Consider the following 24,617-nt stretch of genomic DNA (forward strand, 5'->3'; position numbering starts at 1 on the left):
AACCACTACAGTCCATCTGGATAAAAGTGAATGACTTGCTACGCCATTTCAGAGGGCAGTCGAGAGTCAACTGTGGGACTAGAGTCACATGTAAGCAAGAAACTGGATTAGAAAAGCAGTTCTCTTCTATGGAGGGCATTAACAAAGCAGATGTGTTTTTAGCACAATTGTCATGGCCATTTTTTTTTAAATTCCAGATTTTTACTGAACACCATTCTACCACCTGCCATCATGGGATTTGAACCTCCATCCCCATAATATTACCTGGGTCTCTGGATTATTAGTTTAATGACAATACCACTATGCCACCTATTATTATGATTAGGTTCCCTACAGTGTGGAAGCAGACCCTTCAGCCCAACCAGTCCACATCGACCCACCCAGACCCATTTCCCTCTGACTAATGCACCTAACATTACAGGTGGTTGTGGAGTACACAATTGTAAGACACAGAATTTTGTACATCGCAGTCCAACACCGGCACCTCCAAATCAATGGAATGAGGAGGTTGTCTTGTGGATAGGATGGACATCTTTGGACTGTGGCAGAAAACCGAAGCACCAGGAGAAAACCCACGCTGACACAGGGAGAATGTGCAAACTCCACACAGACGGTCACCCGAGGCTGGAATCGAACCTGGGACTCTGGTACTGTGAGGCAGCAGTGCTAACCACTGAGCCACTGTGCCGCCCCATTATGTAGGCCACTGCTGAAAATAAATGCTTAATTGTGCGGGGTTACCATATCAGCATGGATGGAAAATTGGTTGGCTGGCAGAAAAGTAAATATGTGTAAGTGGCTATTTGCCTGATCAGCAGAATCTGACAAATGGAGCTTCCATTGGGGTCCATGATGAATCCCCAACCTTATTTAATTTACTTCAATTATTTAGACAAGGAGAATGAAGGTACATTATGCAAAAATAGGGAGTTAATATGGTGTGAAGATGACATGACTTTGCAGAAGGATACAGATAGACTGAGTGGGCAAAAATCTGGCAGATGAAGTACAATGTACGATAGTGTGAAGAAAAAGCAGAGTACGAGAAATCCAAAGTGTCTAGTACACGAGTCACAAACTGTTAATACAAAGGTATCACATGTAATCAAGGTGGCCAGATGCATGTCATCCTGTATTCGGTGAATAACAAAGAAAGAAAGTTATGCATCAAGTGATGTAGGCAGTGCATGGCTCTGGTCTCTCTTTATTAAGAATGGATGTAAAGGCACTGGAGTGGTTCAGAGGTTTAGTGAACTTGGAATGAGATACAAAGTTAAAAATCACACAACACCAGGTTGTAGTCCACCAGATTTAATTAGAAGCACTAGCTTTCGAAGCCTTGCTCCATCATCAGGTGGTTGTGGAGTACACAATTGTAAGACACAGAATTTTGTACATCGCAGTCCAACACCGGCACCTCCAAATCAATGGAATGAGGAGGTTGTCTTGTGGATAGGATGGACAAGCTGATCTTGTTTCCACTGGAATTTAAGGATTTGAGAGAAATGAGCAAGGTGAGGATTCTGACAGGCAGTCAGCTAAACTAAGAAGAATGTGCAAGGTGAGGATCTTTACAGAGAAGTAAACAGATCAGCAGCTGACCCAAGTGGCACTTGGGAATATAAAGAATAAGACTTTTCTAGTCTATTCTCGAGGAAGCGGGTCATGTTAAATAAAAGCGAAGGGGTAATTTTCTACTTTGTTAAAGGGATGTCGGGGAGTTCAGGTCTGTGATTTGCACACCCTGTGTTCTACTGGAAATCCTGAAGCTGTTGATTACCAAGATGACCGCATGCTCAGGACAGATCTTCAGCTGGAGCAACTTCAGCTTTAGGTTTTTGAACCTGGGTAGCAGCTGTAGATACTACAGTGTAGTCTTAAGACCGAGGGTGTTTGGAAATACATTTTAGGACATGCTCACCCCACAGCTCAAGGAAGTTTAGCTAAAGGGGTAATGGGTGACCACCAGATAGGACACCAGGCAGGTAGTGAGAGAATTCCCCAAATGCATTTCACTTGCACACATTTTTTTCAGCCTTGTAAACACAAATCCTGCATGGAGGCCAGCCAGAGTCATAACCAAGGCATTGTAGGTGATCAAGCTGCTTATGTTTTCTTTTGGGGGGTTAGAGTTGGTGAAAATCAGTTGTGGTAGCATGGAAGGGCAATAGATAGATGCTCAAATTGTAGACTTGTATACAGAATAGTATGTTGCCTTCTGGGTGGTGGGCCAAGGTTATAATTAAGGCTAAGATAGGCAGATTTTTAGTTAATAAGGAAATCAGGTGTAATGGGCAAAATTACAAGGAGACAGATGAGACAGATAAGCCAAAAGCAGAGATAGGCACATGAGTATGACACCATTGCTATGACAGAAACTCGGATGAAAGATGGGCAGAATGCGCATCTCAACCCTGGTTATACGGTATTCAGACAAGAATTGGGCAAGATGGGGATAGAAAAAGAGGGGCAGGAGTTTGCCATATTAATCAAGGAATCAATTATAGCAGTGGGGATGGATGATATCTTGGAACAATCAAACAATGCTACATGGGTAGAAGTGGATGCTCACTATCCACCCCCCAAACAATCAAGTGATAGATGAACATATATAAATCAAATTTCAGAAAAGTTTATTACTGTTAAAGGCAGCAATAGTATTTGAGTTAAAATTCCCTAACTTGTATAAGTACAGTATGCTAGATAGGGAGGAAACAAAAATCTTACAGATAGAAAGCCCATCAAGAGGAGCGCAGTCCTGGAACTATAATCTGAAATCAGCCCAGGCAGATAGGGTAGGGGAGTATCAGTAGGGGAGCACTCTGGAGATAGTGCCAATACTCAGATTTAGGATACTTACGAAAAAGGAAAAGGATGGGCCAGAATTAAAAATTCTACATTGGGAAAAGACTAAAAGAAAGAAACAATTTGGCACAAGTGATCTGGAAGCACTAACTTGCACATAAAACTCTGTCAGAGCAGTAGGGGGCATTTAAAGTGAAAGTAGATTGAGTATAGAACAAACATGTTCTTATAAAGTCATTGAGTGGGACCGAGATCAGAGAATCAAGGATAGAAAAGGCTCTGGCAGTAAACTTTAAATCTTTTCTAGCCAGTGAAGTGCAAAAGGTCTGCCAACATTGTTCCATTATTAAAAGGGAGGAAAGGATAGAATAGGAAATTATAGACCAGTCAGTCTAAACTGGATGAGAACAAGTTACTGGCACAACAATGTGCAGACCTTAACAACCCATCAAGGGATAAAATAATCAGGGATAGTAGGTAGATGTGGATGTTTCTGCTTCCAATGCAGTTTTGCAGGCTTTGGCGTTGGGTCCTTACTGCTGTGGTGTACGTTACTGAGTTGGACTGAAATGTCAGGGGAATGACAAAGAGTTTGTCAGAATTGGTAAGGTGGTAAACACTAAGAAGGACAGCTATAAAACGCAGAAGGATATCAATGCCTAATCAAGTAGGCAGAGCAGGGGCCAATGGAACTCTAACCTGTAAAATGTGAAGAACTGTATTTCAGGATGGTTAACAAGGAAAAGGATTATGCAACGCATAGTAGGATTCTGAAAAGTACCGAAGATCAGAAGGACCTTGGTCTGCCTATCTATGGATTCCTGAAGGTGGTGGGGCAGATAGATAAGATGGTTAAGAAGGCTTATTGCCAACAGAGTTCACAAATTACAAACGCTTGTACTTACAAACACAATCCTATACAACGGTACAATTTTAAAGATCTGACACAGGAACCTTTCCTTGTACTTATAAATGGCTATTTTATTGTGTACTCTATTATGTTCCAACTTGTGTGCAAACTGACTAGTGAACAGACTCAGTAACATAACCCAGGAACTGCCTGTACTTGCTTTTATTACATGAGGCAAAGAAATATAGAATAAAAGACAAGGAGGTCATCCCAAAATTATATAAAACACTGGTAAGGCCACAAATGGAGTACTACATTCAGCTCTGGTCACCATATTACAGAAAGATACGACTGCACTAGAGAGGGCAAATAGAAGATTTACTGGGGATGCACCCGGCTAGAAGATCCGAGCTATGAGGTTTGCTAGATTTGGTTTGGCTGAGGTTGTTTTCCTTTGAGCAGCAAAAGTTGAGACACAATTTGTTAGAGGTGCACTAGATAATAAGTGGGTAGGTTAATAGAGAGGCACTTTTTTTATTAGTAGAGGGGTCAATGACCAAGGGAAATAAATTTAAGAAAAGTAAAAAGCAGAGAATTTTAAAAAATAAACTTAGTGGAGAGTCTTGAACTCACTGCTTTAAAGTGTGATTGAGTTAGAGACTCTTGTATCATTTAAGCAGTATTTAGTTATTCACTTGTGTTGGCATGGCCTCCAGGGGTCTGAGACAAAATTTAGCAACTGGGAATCTTTGTTGACTGGCGTTGGCATGATGGCCAAATGGTCTCCTTCTGAATTGTAAACATCAATAAGATTTGACTAAATGATCTTGACAAGGTGGATGTACAAAGGATTGCATGCCAGTCCAAAATTAGGGGCACTACTTTAAGATTAGGGGTTGCCTTTTTAAGGCAAATGAGGATAACTTATTTTTGAGGACTATGCAACTTTAGAACACACTCAAGAGATGGAGGAAGTGGAGTCATTAAATATTTTTAAGTCTAAGGCAAGTAGACTTCTGTTAGGGGAGGGAATTAAAGATTATCAGGAGTAGATGGAAATGTGGAATTCGAAACAAACACATCAAATCATGATTATTATTGAATGGTGGAGCAGGTTCACAAAACCAGATTGGTTTACTGCCACTTTATTATGTATTAGGAATGTTGCAATATTCCTTGTAAGAAAGGATAATTAGTATTCACAAGACAAAAATGTAATAGATGACTACAAAAGATAGCGATGACATTAATTTTGTGGAAATACAATGAAATGAGAATGCTCATAATCTTACAACACAAACCAAATTCAGTGGAAACTTGATGACTGCAATTCTAAATATTGATTAATTGGAGAATTTCAAATTCATGTGACATCTTCATTTCTTTTTAAAGGAAATGCAATTCACCTTTCCTAAAGTCACCAATCATACTTATGGCATATTCCATGGTGAACATCATTGTTCTGGAATCCTTCAGCTCATGCAAGAAAAGTGATTGCAAGTAACTGAAAGCTATTTCACCACAGATAGTGAAGGTCAACCCAACGGAGAGGGGCAGATGGTACCACAGTGGTTCTCTAACTGCACTACTACTAATCCATAGGCCCAGGTTAATGCTCGAGTGATATGGGTTCAAATCACACCTTTGCAGCTGGTGGAATTTAAATTAAAGTTGCAACTGAAAGTGTAAAGGTTGAGCGGATTATTCCAATTCCCAGTTAGGGTCCTGCTCTGTTCCCCAAGGAATTAAAGATATGCTTCTTTAGATAGTGGCAGCGAATAATGACATTCTGTTATGACGGTCTCTTACAAATTCCAGAGCTTGTTGATGTTGACAATCTAGACTCAGAAATTGGGATGAAATCAAACCCAACATGAGTTAATGCTTTCAGCAAGGAAAGATTTGGAAATAAGGGAAACACATATCGCTCTCAAATTACCGGTCTCCAGGGCTTTTGATATAAATTAAATATCCAGGAATGACAGGAAAGCAAAAAATGAACAACTCTTACCTGATTGTGCTGCAGAAGAGGCCTATACGTAACACCTCCCTGAGGAAGCTCCTTCTGTTTCAACAGCATTCTTTTCTGCTCATCACTGAGATGGGAAAGTGTTTGCGGGTGTCGCACATAGGAAAACATTGCAGCTTTGTTGTGGTTAGGTAGCACAGCCCTTGGATTATTATCCATTTCAAAATGAGTTAACCGTTTAGTGTTGGCATAGCTTAGCAGTGGAGCCTGGCTGTTTGTGGAATTTTGACCCAAAGTATTCGGCTGATGGCTTAACATTGGGACATGGTTTGCCTGGAGGTAGTTACCACCAGCTTTTGGAGAGCTCTTTGGCTGCACACTGGTCATTGGAAGCTTTTGGTTGAAGTCTTGTGGGTACAATGAAGGACTGTTAGGTTTATCGAGGCTGTAGGGTCCACCAAGAGGGCTTTGGGTAGGTGCTGTTGACCAGTTTGGTACCTGGTTGGATGAGGAGTGCTGCATTTGCTGTTTCTGTAGGAGTTGTGCTCTCTGCTTCTGTTTAGCAGCCATCTGCTGCAGCTGCTGTGCAGGAGACCGTTCCACAGATGGCCCTGCCTTCCCAGGCAACAGGACACTAGAGTCAGACCTTACTGAAAGCTGTGTTGAGCGTGACGTTTGTGCCATAGCCTGAGAAATACCAGTCCCTGAAGGGGCTGTATTAACAGGAGCCACAGAAACACTTGAAAATGAAGGTCCTGATGCAGATGGTCTGATCTGTGGAGGTCCCTTTTGCTCACGTTCATAGGAAGATGAAGAAATCTCAGTTTTTATTGTTATGCTGTCTTGTAAGGTTGTTTGATCAGAAGAACCTGCAGGTTCAATATCCTTTTTGTCTTCAAAATCTTCATTGAAGAGATCCTGTATATCTTGGTCCGGCACAGATCGGTTTAACTCGTCAAATAATTCCTGCCACTCTTGTTCATTCAAATTGATATCTGGAAACATGTTATTCTGAGACAGAGAAGTGCCTACAGGGTTCATACCATGTAAATCCAACACAGACTCCTGCTTAAGTTCTTTAATAAGAGTGAACCCATCAGCACCATCACAGTTCCCATTCACCTGCACACTGGAGTCAGGAATACTTTCTTTCTTCACATTGTCCAAGCTCAAGGAATGGTTTCCGTTGCTTTGCGCACTGTCCCCGATTCCAGTTCTTTTGTCTCGTTGGTGCAGCGGGGACATTGGTAGCATGCCATTAGAAGATGCATTAACCGCAAGCAGTCCTGACCCATCTTCCCCATTCAATCGGAGCTTCTTAGGGCCTGAAAAGCTCCCGTCCTCAAATCCGTTTTGCTGATCTCCATTCAATGATGAGCCATCCACCATTAACTTCTTCTTCACCCTCTCGTGAAGCTGCATTGAAGCAAGAAAATTAAAACTCTGGCAATAAGTTATATGAACATTTAAGATCTGACAATTACTCTATATCTATCTACCAACTTTAAATGAGGTTAATTCTTTCAGTTTGTTACAGTCTTTTTTAAAACCTAGGCGTCAGAACAATTTAGGAATAGGAGGAAGGCATTTAGCCCCTCTAACCTGTTGTCATACAGCAAGATCATGACTGATATGCAGTCAAACTCTACATATAAAGCATCTTTATTTAATAATCAATTTACGATCTACATTAACAACTTAGAAAAAGAGACAGGGTAATGTATTTAATTTTCCAAATAATATAAAGTTAGACAGTTGCAATCCATATTTTTTTAGATTAGATTAGATTAGATTAGATTACTTACAGTGTGGAAACAGGCCCTTCGGCCCAACAAGTCCACACCGCCCCGCCGAAGCGCAACCCACCCATACGCCTACATTTACCCCTTATCTAACACTATGGCCAATTCACCTGACCTGCACATCTTTGGACTGTGGGAGGAAACCGGAGCACCCGGAGGAAACCCACGCAGACACGGGGAGAACGTGCAAACTCCACACAGTCAGTCGCCTGAAGCGGGAATTGAACCCGGGTCTCTGGCGCTGTGAGGCAGTAGTGCTAACCACTGTGCCACCGTGCTGCCCACAGGTTAAGTAACTGAACAACAAGATAGCAGATGGAGTATAGTTTGAAGTGATGTGAAGTTATTCACATTGAGCATAAGAACACAAAGCAAAATTTTTTTTAAAGGCGTGAAACTTAAATGCTGATATTCAGAGGAACTTAGGTGTACTCAAATAAGAACACGAAATGTTAACATGCAGGCACAGTAAACATTTTTGAAGAAATGGTTGGAATACAGACACGTTGCTATAATCATATGAGCTTTATGGAGACCACACCAGTAATAATTTTAATACCCATATTTAAGGAAGGATATGAATAGTGGCACTTCAGCAAAGATTCAGTAGATTAGACTCTGGGAGAAAAGGACTCATATGGGGAGGGGAAGACTAGGTCAAAAACCTCTGAGATTTGGAAGAATGAGCTCACTGAAATATTCAAAGTTGTGAAGGGGCTTAAATGTAGACAGTGAGACCTTGACCATGAGTTGAAGCATAATCACATTCAAATGTTAGAGCAGAATCAATAGACTATCTGGTTTACTCTGCTTTTATTTCCTGTGTACTCATGGCTAAGGGGAGGAAATTTCTTCAATTTTGCTGAAAGAGACACAATACTGAATCTTTACATCCTGCACTCAAGACAGATGCAAGAATCCCCTACTTTGCTATGAGAAAGGGTCAATCAAAAAACAAAAACTTTGGAATATTCAACGTCAGAGGTGGTGGATGTGCATCATTGAATAAAAATAATGTGAGGAGGATAAACACATGAGACTGAGAAACATGTATGAAAGTAGAGATGAAACCCAAGATCAGCCTGAATGATGGAACAAGATCAAACGGACCATCTACTCCTATTCCTTATGCCGAGAATAACAATTCAATAACTCAAAATTTGTGATCAACTGTCATTTGTGCAATGTAGCTCAAAAGTTCCTACTAGCCTTCACGTTTTTAACTTCTGTTCTGAAAGGCGCAGCTTTAATTTTATACCTCCTGTCTTTGCAGCCAGTGGAAACCATTTCTCTCAATCTAACCACTCACTCCTATTAATAGCTTAAACTTCAAGCAAATAATTGTTTAATTTTCTAAATTCCAGTAACCCTAGTTTGTATAATTTCTGTTGTAATTCAAATCTTAAATTCCAGGTCATTATTAATTAACATTTGAAATCTGAACTACATCTGGCACCTTTTACTTCATCCCTCCATTATTTTGGACAAGACATATAAAATACTTAAATTCCTTTGGTTTCTTTAGTACCAAACCACATAATGGAAATTACAAACCAATTAGTTTCTATAAATTATTTTTGCAACGGTCATGCGCTACGTGCTTCTTTATCAAAATTAAGAATGCAAGAGGTAACAACACATAGTAGCTTATATGTACTGAACAGGACATTGTCAGGCTGTACTCCTGTTGTGCATAGAGCAAAAGTAAAGAGAAAAATTTTCTTAAAAACATTTCTCGGAAACTGAAGAGTTCTAACGAGAAAGAAAGGTTTTGCAGCGGATCAGTCAAACTGTACATTCTGCCAGTTTCAGTCCAAACTTGCTTTGGGAAAAATATTAACAGTTTTCAGCATTTAAGTACAGAGTGTCTCAAATCCATGCCAGTGTTATGCAAATAAACATTTGTATGAAGCTGCATTATACAAATGCAGATGGTAACACTGCTTATCTTGTGCAGTATTTGCTGTTCGCCAGATGATGTACTGAAGGCGTCTGGTGCCACCTATTGATAAAGCAATGTCACAGCTTTTAAACAACAGACAGATAAATCACAAAAGGTGGCCATTTGTATAGCCTGCCTGCACGACAATTTTTAGAAATTAAATAAAAGCAATTTTTAATTAGAATTCAATTTACATGAATAGTAAACAACATACTTAACAGTTTTCTTTTCGATGCACGGACGATTGTTTAAAAGGTGTAGCTGGGTATGCAAAATGACTTAAAAAGGGTCTGACATCTGTAGAACTACATGGGAACTTTTGAGTTGCTGCAAAGATTAACATTTGTCATAGGGAATGTGAAAATCACATTAAAAAAAAAATTTAGCAGCCTGATCCAAACTGAATGAATCAAATGTGTGCAAAGTTTCCATTAACTAAATTTCACATAAAACGTGTTATTCAAACCGAAAAATTGTAACAGAGTCCAGAGGAACTTAATTCAAATGGATCTTTGTGCGACTACTTGTGGTGCAAAGAAATGTACTGAAGACAAGCAATTAAATACTTTTAAATTAAATGATTTACTTTTAAAAAGACAGGAGTTATTTTGCAATATGCAGTTCTCAAACAGCGACGAAATAGATTAATGACAACCTATATTTTAGTGCCTTAAAGCATCCCAAGGTTAGAAGTCAAATGACACCATGTTATAACCCAACACTTGTATTTGAAATCTCAAGCTTTTGAAGCGTTGCCCCTTCGGCAGGTAGAGGATGAAGGATCAGTGCTCCAAAAGCTTGTGATTTTAAATAAACCTGTTGAACTATAACCTGGTGTCACCTGGCTTCTGAACTTGTCCATCCCAGTCCCCACTACACTAAAGCATCCCAGAGGCTTCAAACGGGTAACTGGACAAACATTGACACGTATACCAAAGGACTAGCTAACAGAACAGATGACTAAACGTTTAAAACAAGACCTTAAAAGAGAAAGATGCAGTGGTTTTGGGAAGGTGTTCCAGAGCTTGCAGCTAAAACAGCTAGAGATATTCACCTACAATAAAATTGTGAAGATAGATTGATGGATTTTCAAAAAGTTCCTGCAATGGTTAAAGCTTTGGTAGAAATCAATTTCTATGCACATCTAATTTTGTGGCTAATATTTGCCATGAACTCTTTAAACATGAGCAAGTTGTTCAGGGGCACCAGAGAGATACATTTTGGCCAGGACATTGAGAGAACTCTTCTCAAGGACTATTTCTTGTGGGATGTTGCGAGACCTTTTATTTGCATCAAAACAGCGGATGCGCCTCAGCTTAATATTCCATATGAATAATTGCAAAGGATTCTTTGAAACCTTCTGAAGGCAAGTCAGGCTCTAGATAGACAACATGGCTTCATGAATGGGTATGATCAGGTCGTTGAACTTCCAGCACAGTAAATGGATGCTATAATTAACAGAGTTAACTGATTGAAAGGAAGTATCTTCAGAGAACACAACAGCCAATTTATAATTCAATCTCTGACCCAGTACTCAAAATTCAGAGGTCCAAACGCCTTCCAAGCATCAAGCTTGACAAAAAGAATATTTTACAATGCTGTATAAGGTAAGCTAGGACATTTTCACTTGAGTGCAGGAGGCTGAGGAGTGACCTTATAGAAATTTATAAAATCATGAGGGGCATGAGGATCTGAAACCTGAATACAGGCTGAAGTAACTAGTTGTTGTCAAGAGCAATCACTTAACAGATGCTCTTAATAACTTAGGTGGCAACAAGATGGCTTCTCGATGCAAATAACATGACAAAATGGCTACGAGGCTGCAAAATGACAATTCTGGTAAAGCTGCATAAAATGGCTTTTAAGTTACTAACTGCTAATTCTGCTATAGCTGAATAAATGACTAATCACAGTCTGCTTCAATAGAGATCAGCAGACAATGCTCCCTTTACAGCTTAGAAAGAACTAGACTAGATAAGACATTACCGGCCATCCTAACTGACCTTCAGATGCAGGTGCAATGGCTCGGTTAGTGAGAGAAGGGTGGCCTTGTTGGAAAACAAAGCTGGTTCCTGGAAAATATCACTGGACCAAGTAACTATCAAATAAAGCAATATCGTGTATTGATTGGTAATTGTTTGAATTTACTATGTGATCATGGCCTGTACCCTTCTTTGAGAAAAGTATAAAAATGTCTTTGTTTTAATCCATGTGCGCAGCTCCTCTGAGGAACACAGAAGTGTATAACCTCCGTTTCTGGACGCTCTGTGCCCGACCGTATGAAAAATAAAAGAGTGAAGTCTTAAAAGCCAGACCGATTGACTACGTTTATTGACGTATCACAGAACCGAGAGACCTCGCAGGGGGTCCAGAACTTTAGGCATAGAAAAGGTGAATAGCAAGAATCTTTTCCCTAGAGTGAGAGAATTCAAAATTAGTGGGTATATTTTTAAGGTGCGGGGAGGAAGATTTAAAAAGCACATCACATTCAATTTTTTTATTTACACTGTGATTTGAGTGTGGAATGAACTGCCAGAGGAAGTGGTAGGTGCAGATACAACATTTAAAAAACATTTCTGTAAGTACATGAATAAGAAAGGCTTGGAGGAATATGGACCAAGTACAGGTAAATGGGACTAGTTTGGTTCGAGAACATGGTTGGCATGGACTAGTTAGACCGAAGGGAGTGCGTCCATGCTGTATGACTCTATAACTCTATGAACTGGAACTTCCATTCCACCATTAAAAAGTTGTTAAATTTTCCAAGATGCTTCACAGGAGTGTTAAAAAACAAAAATGATACAAGCCACTTAATGAAACATTTAATCAGAGTAGGTTTTAAGGGATATTTTATGGGAGGAAAGATGTAGAGGGGTTTAGGAGAGCAATTCCAGAACCTAGGGCTCAGGCAACTTAAGACATAACAATCACTTGATTCCTTGAGAATATTTCTAATCAATCTATTCAAATATTCTTTCGCATATCTCTGGGGCAGGTGACCTAGGCCTCCTGGTCCAGAAGTAGATACACTACCATTGTGCCACAACAGACCCCCACCTTCATTCATTTAATCTATACAACTCTTACTTGAAACACCTGCAGAACATGGCTTTAAATCCATGTTAGCCATCCTAAGTATCTCTTAATCTTTACTAATCTTTCATTTCCATACTTCACCAGAGCATCATGGTCGGTGTGTATAAATTACAGTATGTACAAGACCAACTCTAAGTTTCTTGACACCATCTCCAAAACACACAATTGCCTTGACCAAGAGAACAAAGATAGCAGGTGCATGGACCACCAGCAACAAAGTGCTGCAATTTCCTGGCTCAATGCAGCAGCAAAATATCATTCCCTGGACAAGTACTAGAGTGGACAATAAGGAGCATAGGGAGAGAAGAACAAACTAGATAACTAAATTAAATAGTGGTTTACCATAATTAACTCCAAGTAAATCTGTATCTGAAAATTGGAAAAATACAATGAAAGGCAATTTCTCTCAGACTTTTAATAGTTGGAGGATGCAAATTATCAAGTGACTTGACAAATTTGAATTTGCTAATTTTTAAATTAATGAAGAATTATTTTTCAGTTAGCTCTTCCAGTAGTTCTATATTCTCCTCTCGCATATCAAGTACTCAGTTTCAGTATTATTTTACATAAGGAACTTCAAAATATTTAGTATCGCCCACCTCCATTAAACTTTGTCCTAAACCAAATAAAACTCCCCTTTCATTCTTAATTGTTTAACTCCTTTTTTTTCCATATTTTAAGAAAAAGCATTGTGAACTCCCTCCTTAACTGCACTGTGGGTGTCCCTATATGCAAAGAACTGCAGCAATTAAGGCAGCATACCACCTTTTCCAAGGCAATTAAAAATGGGCAATAAAAATGCTGGTCTAGCCAGCAACATCCAAAAAAAGAAATTAACCTTTGACAACTTCAACACTTACCAAAATTACTAAGTACAGTCAAAATGTATTCACAGTTGTAAGACAGGTTCATAGCTCCTTGAAAGTGGAGTCGCAGGTAGATAGGATAGTGAAGGCGGCGTCTGGAATACTTTCCTTTATTGGTCAGAGTTTTGAATACAGGAGTTGGGAGGTCATGTTGTGGCTGTACAAGACATCGGTTAGGCCACCGTTGGAATATTGCGTGCAATTCTGGTCTCCTTCCTATCGGAAAGGTGTTGTGAAACATGAAAGGGTTCAGAAAAGATTTACAAGGATGTTGCCAGGGTTGGAGGATCGGAGTTACAGGGAGAGGCTGAACAGGCTGGGGCTGTTTTCCCTGGAGCGTCAAAGGCTGAGGGGTGACCTTATAGAGGTTTACAAGATTGAGGGGCATGGATAGGATAAATAGACAAAGTCTTTTCCCTGGGGTCAGGGAGTCCAGAACTAGAGGGCATAGGTTTAGGGTGAGAGAGGAAAGATATGAGAGAGACCTAAGAGGCAACTTTTTCACGCAGAGGGTGGTACGTGCATGGAATGAGCTGCCAGAGGATGTGGTGGAGGCTGGTACAATTGAAACATTTAAGAGGCATTTGGAAGTGTATATGAATAGGAAGAGTTTGGAGGGATATGGGCCGGGTGCTGGCAGGTGGGACTAGATTGGGTTGGGATATCTGGTCGGCATGGACGGGTTGGACCGAAGGGTCTGTTTCCATGCTGTACATCTCAATGACGAGACATGAATGTACTTTGAAGTTGTTACTACGTCCTCATGAGAAACAGCTGATAGATAACCTCAAAATTAGAAAAGTCAAAAGGTTCAAAATACTTTATATATTTGTGATTTTCGTTGGTAGTGTGTCACCAGCCCTAATGTTATCAAAGAACTCCGACAGAGGAGCTTAATTTTGAACTATTCCAATTTCACAGAAAGTTACTTTTGATACACACCTTGTGTTTTCAGGAAAATGTTTGTCTCATTTCAATAGCCAAATCAGGTAATTTAAAACTTAATTCTGGCTTGCAAGCATTTTTTTCCCTGTATCTAGTTGCCTTGATGTGGTGGTGTCAGTCCTTCTTGAAGAGGTGATGCAAGGAAGTGGTTTAGTGCAACTGATGGTAGTCAAACACGAGACTGGAGTTACATACAGGACAGACTGATAAAGAGAAGAGGATTCCTGCTTTTAAAAAAGTCATTAGTGAACTGGTTAGGCTTTTATGAAAACTTGACAGCTTCACTGTCACTTTCAATGAGAACAACTTTTTAAATCTGCAGATTTTATTTAACAAACAGAATTTGATCTCAAAGTACTTTAATGGGATTTCAATGTGCATTCTCCAGGATTATGTCCATGACACAAGACAACTACACCAACATTGTTGTCAATTCAAACATTATCAGACTACAGCAAATCTGGCACAGCTGTAGCACAACACTACTTCCAAATTAAGAGATTTCTCTGTACTTTCTATTTGCGTACCAAGGGAAAACTTCTAGTGGAACAGCAGCCACTAGGGACAAAGCAAACTACTTTTAAAAAACAACTTAACGTCTAATGTGATTTTTAACTGAGACAATGATGCATGCAAGAAAATTCCAAGGTTCCCCATTTCTTTCTTCTGGAGAGGAAAACAATCAAGTCACATGCATTCAGAATAACTCATAATTACTCAGTTGTAGCTGAAAATAGTCATAAATAAAATCAAAATACAGTCAAAGAGACAACATCTTTATAAACCTTTTATGAACTTTTTCAAGTTTCACAACATCCTTCCTATAGCAAGGAGACCAGAATTGCCCACCACTGATGTAAGGCTCACAGGTATTTAGTTCTCTGGCTTTTCCTTATTACCTTTCTTAAATAATGGCACATTAACCAACCTCCAGCCTTCCCGCCCCTCACCTGTGGCTATCGATGATACAAATATCTCAGCAAGGGGCCCAGCAATTACTTCCCTAGCTTCCCAGAGTTCTAGGGTACACCTGATCAGGTCCCAGGGATTTATCCACTTTATGCATTTTAAGACCACCTCCCTCATAATATGGATATTTGACAAGGTGTCGCTGTTTATCTCCCCATGTTCTCTATCTTCCATACTCTTCTCCACAGTAAGTACTAGTGCAAAATACTTGTTTAGTATCTCGCCCATCTTCTGCGGCTTGACACATAGGCAGCTTTGCTGAGCTTTAAGAGGCTCTATTCTCTCCCAGTTTCTCTTTTGTCCTTAATATATTTATAAAATCCCTTGGGATTCTCCTTAGCCTTATTTGCCAAAGCTATCTTAAGTCCCCTTTTTGCCCCCCTGATTTACCTCTTGTATTCTTACTGCCTTTATACACTTCTAGGGATTCACTCGATCTCTGCTGTTTGTAACTGACATATGCTTCCTTCTTATTCTTAACTAAATCCTCAATTTCTCTAGGCACCCAGTATTCCCTACACCCTAATAGGAAATACTGCCCCTGGACTCGTTCTCTCATTTTTGAAGGCTACAGTACACTAGCTTGTTTTACATGGAGTTCTACAACACTAGATGGCACTATATGCCAGATTACAAGATTAGACAACTGAGGCATTTTATATATACTTCAAGATACCTGAATTATATTTGAATCTAATCAGATTGGACAAACTTCACTTTTGTTAAGTTATAATTGAAAACCACTTATTTGTTTGAACAAAGAAAATTAACCTTAATGGAAAGCGTCTGCACTTTCAGAAATAATTCACTGGAAGGTAAAACCCTTTGGGATAAACTACCAAGATACTTGCCAAAAAAAAATTCCATTTTTTCTTGTGCAATGCTTTACAAACACTTTACTTGAACAATCCCTTTTCAAATGAATTAGTATTTCATTCTCTCAATTTGGTAAGATACTAATAAAACACCCAAGTGACTCTTTTGATTTTTTTTCGACATTTGTTTCTGGGATCAGGGCATCGCTGGCGAGGACAGCATATTTTGCCCAGAAGGCAATTAAAGAGTCACTGTGAGTCAGAATCACACATAGGCCAGACCAGGTAAGGTCAACAGGTTTCCTTCTCTTTAAAGGAGGAGTGAACCAGATAGATTTTCATGACAATTGACAATAGTTACATGATCAGCATTAGGCCAGCTTTTTATTTTTAAAGTTCATTTTTAAAAAAATTGAATTCAAATTTCACCATTAGCCATGGTGACATTCACACACGTCCCTAGAACATTAGCTTGGAGTTCTGGGTTACTAGTCAACTGACAGTATTCCACTCAGATAATAATAATAGTTGAAAAGTGTGGTGCAAGAAAAGTTCAGCAGGTCAGACAGCATCTGAGGATCAGGAGAATCGATGTTTCTGGCATAAGCCCTTCATCAGGAATGTGGAGGGGGAAGGGGGCCGAGAGATAAATGTGTGTGGGGGTAAGGGGAGAAGATAGCTGGGAAGGCGATAGGGGGATGCAGGTAGGGAATAATAGTGATAGGTCGGTAGCGAGGGTGGGGCTGACAGGTGGGAAAGTCTATGGACAGATAGGACAGGTCAAAAGGGTGATGCCAAGCTGGAGGGTCGGGTCTGAGGTGAGGTGCACAAGCAGGCAGTGCTTTTCTGAGGTTGGTGTTGGACTAGATGCCCTTCCACATGCCACACATATCACCGCTGTCCTGAAAGTGGCTGTGTTTTCTCTGTGCGTATGCACACTTTGCCTCTTTGATGGCACAGATCAGGTTGGCCCTCACTGTTGTTAGAGCCACCTTGCCATCCACTCTGACGGTGGAATCACGGGTCCTCAGCAGCGCGCACACCTTGGCGGTCATCCACAGCTTCGGGTTGGGGCGAGAAGTGATGGTCTTGGACACAGTGATGTATAAATGCAGTGCAGATCATTTAGCGCACCATCTCAGGTCAGCACCTCAACATCTGATGTTTTGTCCCAAAGAACAGATGGTCAGCTAACATAGAGAAAAATTTCTCCAATTTAATTTTAGCCTGCAGAAAAGTCAAGAACCCACTCGAATAGAAGACATCTACGAAAAGCTACTCAAGAGTTAAATACAAATTAAAGGAATTAGTGTAAGGTGTTAAGCTTACATCACACCTCACTGAAGTCCTGGCTCAAACTGCACCATGCACTGTTAGAGGCTTTGGCATGGTGGGAAAACTCAAAGCTATTTTTGCTTGCAATTTGATGCTTCATTTAAAGCAAGTTCTGGAACATTTCATGCTCTCTCCTTCTGAAAAGGAAACAGACTCAAACAGGTGTTTTTAAAAAAAAAGATAAACTGTCACAAAATAGAATCCTACAGTAACAGGCCCTTCAACCCATCAAGTCTGAACCGCCAAAAATATCCTATTCCCTTCACAAGTTCCCACTTTCCTGCACTAGTCCCGTAGCCTCGCATTTTATGATAAGCATTGATCTGGGTACTTTTCCAAGAATGTGAAGTTTCCTCCCTCAAATACCCTCCTAGGCAGTGAGGTCCCACAGCCGCACCAGGTGAAAAAGCTATTCTTCAAATCTCCTCTAAACCTCCTGCCTTTCTCTTTAAAATTATGCCCCCTTGTTATCGACCCTTCCATGAAGGGGGTCAGCTGTTTTATATTCCATCCCATCCCACCCAATCCTATACATATCTCAAGTCTCCTTTCAGCTTCTCCGCTCCAAAGAAAACATGATATGGAGGTGCTGGTGTTGGGCTGGGGTGGACAAATTCAGAAATCACATGACACCAGGTTATCATCCAACAGGTTTATTTGAAACCACAAGTTTTCAGAGTGTAGTCCCTTCATCATGTGAAGGGAGGGGGAAGCACACAGAACACAGGATTTATGGACAGAGAGATCAAAAGATCATACAAATGGCGTGAGTGCAGTGCCAAATAATAAGTCTCTGCAGGTGACCAAGTGTATTAGACAATGTGAGTAAAGTGTCAATAGCTGAATAATAACCGAAGAGATAACCAATAATCCAATTAAATGAGGTATGGAGAGGATTACAAAAAAGTAAGAATAAGGTGGTTTTGGAGACAAACTAAATGACTGGAATAAAATGGAACATGAGCAGATGCCACTGGAAAAGCCCAGCAGATCCATCAGCAACGGTGAAGGAAAACCAGAGGAAAGGTCACTGGACCCAAACGTTAACTCTGATTTTTCTTCATTGAGCACCCCCAGCAATTCCTGTCTTGGCATTATCCTGCCTCTCTTCATAGCTTAGCTGCTCCATCCCAGACAGCATCCTGGGGAAACTCTTTTGTGCCTGCTCCTGTTCAATCACATCCTTCCTATTATGTAGCGACCAGAACTGTGCACCCTACCTCAGCTGTGGCCTAACCAAAGTTCTGTACAGCTCCAACAAAAGCTCCCTGATAAAAGCAAGTGTCCTGTATGTATTTTTAACGACCCTATTAACCAGTCTTATGGCCTTCAGGGATCTGTGGACAAGCACAGAGCTTCTTAATATCTTGCTACACTCTGAATATTCCCTCGTCTTGCGAGTCTTCCAAACTGCATCAGTTCACATTTATCAGGGTTAAATTCCATTGCCATTGATCTGACTAATCCATTAATACTCTCCTCCTCATGGTGAACGCCCTGAAATTGTCTGTCATGTATAGTGATTCTAATCACGAGGTTAACAATTATTTTACCATATAGGGTCTTTTTACTTCAAATATATAGCACCATCAGCCTATATAACACAACATGCCCATGCTGATGATTATGATCTACAAAACCCTCACATTCTATTTCTTCAAATCCTAACAGCATAACCACTTACTATTCTCCTTATTGGTTTATCAGGCCTCCCCTTATTTTCATTTATACTGTTTGCTTCAACCATTCCTTCTAAGAGCAAATTTCACATTTTAACTACTCTATGCATATGAATTTGCTACTGAATTTATTAATGACAATTACATATAAAGCTCCATGTTTTGTTCGCCCCATTCTTTTCCCAGTTAAAATACTTCATAATTGAAATTCTGCAAATCACTCCATGATCATCTTAAAGAATTTCAGCCTGCCTAATCTGTTCTGCTCAGAATAGCCATTCAAATCTTCCAATATTTAACCAGCACAGCAAAAGGAAAACTGCAAGTTAATTAGCCACTGATTATTATCCTTCTGGACTAACTTTCAAGTATCCTATGTCCCAATAAAAAAATATCAAAATTCTAATACTTAGAGATGTCAAAGCTGGAGATATGATATAGTTTCAGATTTGAGCACAGAGTAAGAGAACTCATTCAACCTGGGATTGCAATGGCCTGAATTTACACAAGTTTCTTTTAAGACAAGTTGACAAACACTTTCAGAGCAGAGTGTCACTCTGAAAAGTTTCAGCATTTTAAGAGTACATTAATAATTGATCTCACACAGTAATCTTTTTAAATCACAGGATGAAAGTTAATGTTCCAGTGCAAATGGTTTGTTAACTGGTTAAATACAACATTCAAAACAATATGATGTTAAGTGGCTTGCTGAAAATAAAAAAGACTTTGGATTTTCAAACAATTTCAGAGAAATACAGGTACATTTATGATTTTACCCATGTATAATCAGCATTGAATCATGCAGAAATCTATTATTCTGTAACATTTTCAAAGTGCATTACAATATTGAAAATGGATAGCATTACAGTGCATCCTCAAAATGAATCAAACTTGGACACCAACTGCATATTATAACACAGAAGTACCCAGTTAACAGTCACAGAAGATTTTTGTTTAGAGCTCAGTGATAGTACTTGTGATTCACAACAAGAAGGCTGCATCTACACCAGTCATTCAGGTGAGAAATTAAACAGACGCTTCATCTGTCTTCGCAGGTGGACATAAAAATATTGCTTTATGTTTTGAGTAGTGTAGCTTTCTGGTGCTTGTGCCAAAATGGAATCAAAATGTAAACAAACGGCCTGAAAGAACTGGAGAGAGTGCCAAGAGAAAGATTAGAGAACAGTTCTGGAAATGAGGGACTTCCATCAAATGGATAAATTGGAAGAGCTGGGGCTGATCTCCTTAGTGGAGGTAGAAGTGGATTTGAAAGCCAGACATGAGCCACCAAATAGCCTCTTACTTTACTGTAATCATTTTGCACAATACACATCTCAAGGTTGCAAAGCATGCAGTTTACCTCCCACACTTTGCCAAATTACAACAATAACTATACATCAGGAGTAATCCATTAGGAGCACTGCATTTTGGGACATCCTGAGGTATGAAAAGTGCAACATAAATGCAAGTTGTTATCTTTATTTCAGTCTGGGACAGATAGTGACAAAAATGCTGATATCACACACAAATGTGTCTGTTAGGGGAATTTCTTTGGGACCAGGGTGGTTGGTGGTGGGGGTAAATTGGAGCTAAATGCTGATATAAAGACAATTCCTGTAAAACAAAAGGATTTTAAACTAGTGATAGTAAAGAGATATGAAAACTTTAACAGCGCAAACACTGCAAATATCAGATAGCAATGAAAGCATGGATAAAATAGAAATGCTCATGTTAGGCAGTGATGATGTAAAATGTGGACCTTCTCACCAGAGCTAGGTGCCAGTTCTGATGAAAAGTCAATGGTGAAATTTGTCAGTTGTCTCCATAGTTGCTGACTGAATGAAGTCTTCCCAGCTTTTTCTGTATTGGACATTCACAATCTTATCTCCAGCTGACTCGAGGATCATTTGACTAACTATACAATACAGTAATATAGACATTTGGAGGAGTAGGCTACTTAGCTTTTCAAAGGTATTTCTGACATGCTGCAAATCAAATTTGTGGCCATCCAAATATAAAAAAAATCCTGGGTTTTAAAGTCTGGCCAGCAATGTAAGATCTTTAGTTCATCAAAATGATCAATCCAAATTTCAGACGGGAATGACAAACTATAATTTATTGGACAATGGATTAAACAAGCCATTTCATTCCGTTTTACAACAATTGAGGCCAAGTTACATTACTGAATTGAATTTATTGTCACGCGTACCAAGGCACAGTGAAAAGCTTTGCCTTGCAAACAATACAGGCAGATCACATAGTTAAGTAGCGTAGATAGTAAGTAATAGATAAACAGCAGCAAAAACAAAACACAGGTACAGGCGAATGTTAAGAGTTTGAGAGTCCATTCAGTATTCTAACAATAGTAGGGTAGAAACTGTTGCGAAAACGGCTGGTGCTTGTGTCCAGGCATCTGTACCTTCTCCCCGATGGTAGAGGTTATAGAAAAACATTGCCTGGGTGGGATGGATCTTTGAGAATGCTGGCGGCCTTTCCTTGACAGCGGGCTTGGTAGATGAATTCTATAGATGGGAGGTTGGCCTTTGTGATTGTCCGGGCTGAGTTCACCACTCTCTGTTATCGTCTCCAATCTTGAATGGTACAGGTGCCATACCAGGTACTGATACACCCAGACAGAATGGTTTTGATGGCGCACCTATAAAAGTTGGCAAAGGTATTCACCATCTTGCCAAATTTCCTCAGCTAATTGAGGAAGAGGAAACGTTGTTGTGCCTTTGTAACTAGTGCGTCCACATAAAGAGTCCAAGAAAGCTTGTTGTGGATGACCACTCTCCACTCGTCCCACCTCTGTGCTGTTAATGTGTAAGGGGGCATGAGTAACATCCCACCGAAAGTCAATAATGAGTTCCTTGGTTTTGCTGGCATTGAGATTGCGGCATATTCAAATCTTTTCAAGCACCCACTGAAAGATTTCTATGAGAGGGATCCCAAAAGTAGCAGTGTAGGTCAAAACTGCATTGAGAACTGCCAAGCCTTTATATGAGAAATGAAATGGATTCATAGCTTCATGGCATTTCAGTTTCCTCAGCGATTGCAAATTTACAAGAAATATAACATATTCATTAAGTATCTCATTGAGAATGTGTACAGGGTACAAGCAGGCAGGGAAAGAGTTAAGTTCTGAGTTTTATGAAACAAGAGGTTCAGCTGAGCATGACTCAGATCAGTTAAGAACTTGCCTCCAGCACCCCATTGTAAACAGCAAGGGTAATGGGTTAACAATGTGGAAAAGCATTCATTATGTAGAGCCATTTAACAAAATGAGGTAGCATTCAGTATGAGAGGTCAGTTTAACAAGGTACTCATTATGTAAAGCCAGTTTTTCATTGTGTAACAGCAGATGGCTTAATCTTTACTATTGACGCTCGCGGATTGTAATGGTCACCCAATTAATATGTATGTTGCCTTATCGGGATGCTCCTACTTGTAAAATGACTATACAGTTCATTGAGACACTGCTGTTCCAGAGGAGACTGTGAACGCACTCTGTGCACATGGCGATTGTTCTCTCTCTCTCTCTCCAGGGCCCCAAATAAAGATGAAGAGGTAAAACTATATTGTATCTCTGAGCGTTTTGCTTCGACTGAGGCAGGAGATTGGGGGGGGGGGGGGGCGCACGGGGGACATGACATCATGGGAATGAAAGTGATATGAACGAAGGACTGCATAGACAGGAACAGGCCCTTCAACCCACCAAGTTGCATTGACACATGATGCATTTTTAAACTAAAGGCCTTTTGTGTCGATGCGTTCTTCGTTCCCCCCCATTCACTGACTATTCATGTAATTGTCAAGATGCCTGTTAAATGTTGCCATCTCCTCTGATAAGCACTTACCACCCATTGTGTAAAAATTCTGCCTCTCATTCTCCTTTAAACTTATCCCATTTTACCTTAAATCTATGCCCCCTAATAATTGGTATTTCTACCCTGGGAAAAAGACTGACTATCCATTCTTTCCATGTTTCAGAATTTTGCAAAATTTTATCTGTTTTCCCTCATCCTTTGACGCTCAAAAGAAAATAAACCAAGTTTGTCCAATCTCTCCTCATAGCTAATGGTTCCTGAACGTTATACAAGTCGCTACCAACATGTCCATCATTTCACTGCTCAATTACAATCAACAAGATCGCGGTTAGCTTGCATTGAACCACTGGTCATGAAGTTTAGGTTAGACAGAAAGTGCAATGACATGGTTAGGTGAAAGGATCTTAAAGAATGAGAAGAAATATGAGACATGTCTTCTCAACAGCACTTTAACACTTCATTAGATTGATAAACCAGTTACATAAACAAGTCATTACATGCAATAAATATAAAAGACTGGTCGAGTATTGTCTGTACCCTTCTGTGTCAGGAACAACCGAGGGAACATGCTTTTCAGTTCAATCAGCCAAATGTTGAGACACAAGGCTGATGGAGCTGCCATCACACTGGCACAGAAATTCATATAGGATTGTGTGACGGGCAAAACATCTTTTTGGACTGATGGACAGCATCCAGTTATTGGAAAAGAATCATCACCTACTTTCTGTATAGTAGCATCATGAAATGGCTCGCTTAATCTGTTCTTTGTCATAGGTACAGTACAAACTGTACTCAGTCAGCCTGCACATGCAAAAGCCAAAACTAAATGTTTGTCAGATGCAATTCTACAAGTGTGCAAATGCTACCCTAACAATGGACTGAAGGTAACCAGGCGATGTTACAGCGTACATTATTTGGCAAGGATATTCTCTGTAAACAAAATAAATATGTTCAAGACTGTCACAATTTTAAATTACACAAAAGGTTGAGGAGCCTATGACGCCCAGTACTTTCTCCACAGCAAACGCTTTGGAGTGGACCGTCAACCAATCCTATATTATAAGTTGTAACGATCGTTTGAAATTCATTATTCAATTTGTTCTGTTAAGTGCAAAATGAAAACCTTTATAAGGGTGTCTGTTTTCTAATTTAATACACAACTTAAAGTACCAAGAAATTTTCATTTAGTCAATAATTAGCACAAGCTGGCAGTTACGTATCAATCTGTGATTGCCTAGATAGCTACAGGTACTGGATAACAGGTATACAATAGTAGACAGGATCAGATTTACACAGTGGTTGTAAACAGAGTGCATCAATGCAGAAAGGGAAGACAGTGCTACTCCTTTCTTCCAAAGCTTCCAGTGGCTTGTGCTGCATGTAACAATTTACTTATTTGAAGGCTAACATACAGTAAAGACCTGCCATTTTTGTAGGGTAAACATTTACTGAAAACCTCATTAACAAAAGGAAGATATAGCATCCTGTCCATGTGCACTTCTACTCCTGGAAGTAAGTTTGCTTTTATTTAAAACTGTAGATCAGCAAAGATTAGGCTGTCAGCAGGTGAAAGAGTGTATAATAAGCTTTGCACAGATTAAGAAATTCACAAAAGGTGTACACTAACAGCTGTACTTGTCTGCAGTCAGTTTAAAAAAATTCAAAACATAAGCATAAACAATGCTGGAAAGAAAGTCCAAGACAAGGTAATAATGTC

General features: G+C 39.8%; 1 protein-coding gene across 1 annotated transcript in view; it reads right to left on the minus strand.

The window, feature by feature from the left end:
* The window catches only part of maml1 (mastermind-like transcriptional coactivator 1), a 75,058-nt gene that overhangs the window by 22,311 nt on the left and 28,130 nt on the right, over positions 1–24,617 (minus strand). Inside the window, exon 2 of the mRNA XM_043703120.2 lies at positions 5,667–7,040. Within this exon, the coding sequence (XP_043559055.1) occupies positions 5,667–7,040 (1,374 nt within the window). The remainder of the gene's footprint in view (positions 1–5,666; positions 7,041–24,617) is intronic.

This window comes from Chiloscyllium plagiosum, unplaced genomic scaffold, assembly GCF_037043375.1.
Source record: "Chiloscyllium plagiosum isolate Xiang-an unplaced genomic scaffold, Cpla_swu_hap1 HiC_scaffold_16, whole genome shotgun sequence".
In the NCBI taxonomy this organism is placed as follows: domain Eukaryota; kingdom Metazoa; phylum Chordata; class Chondrichthyes; order Orectolobiformes; family Hemiscylliidae; genus Chiloscyllium; species Chiloscyllium plagiosum.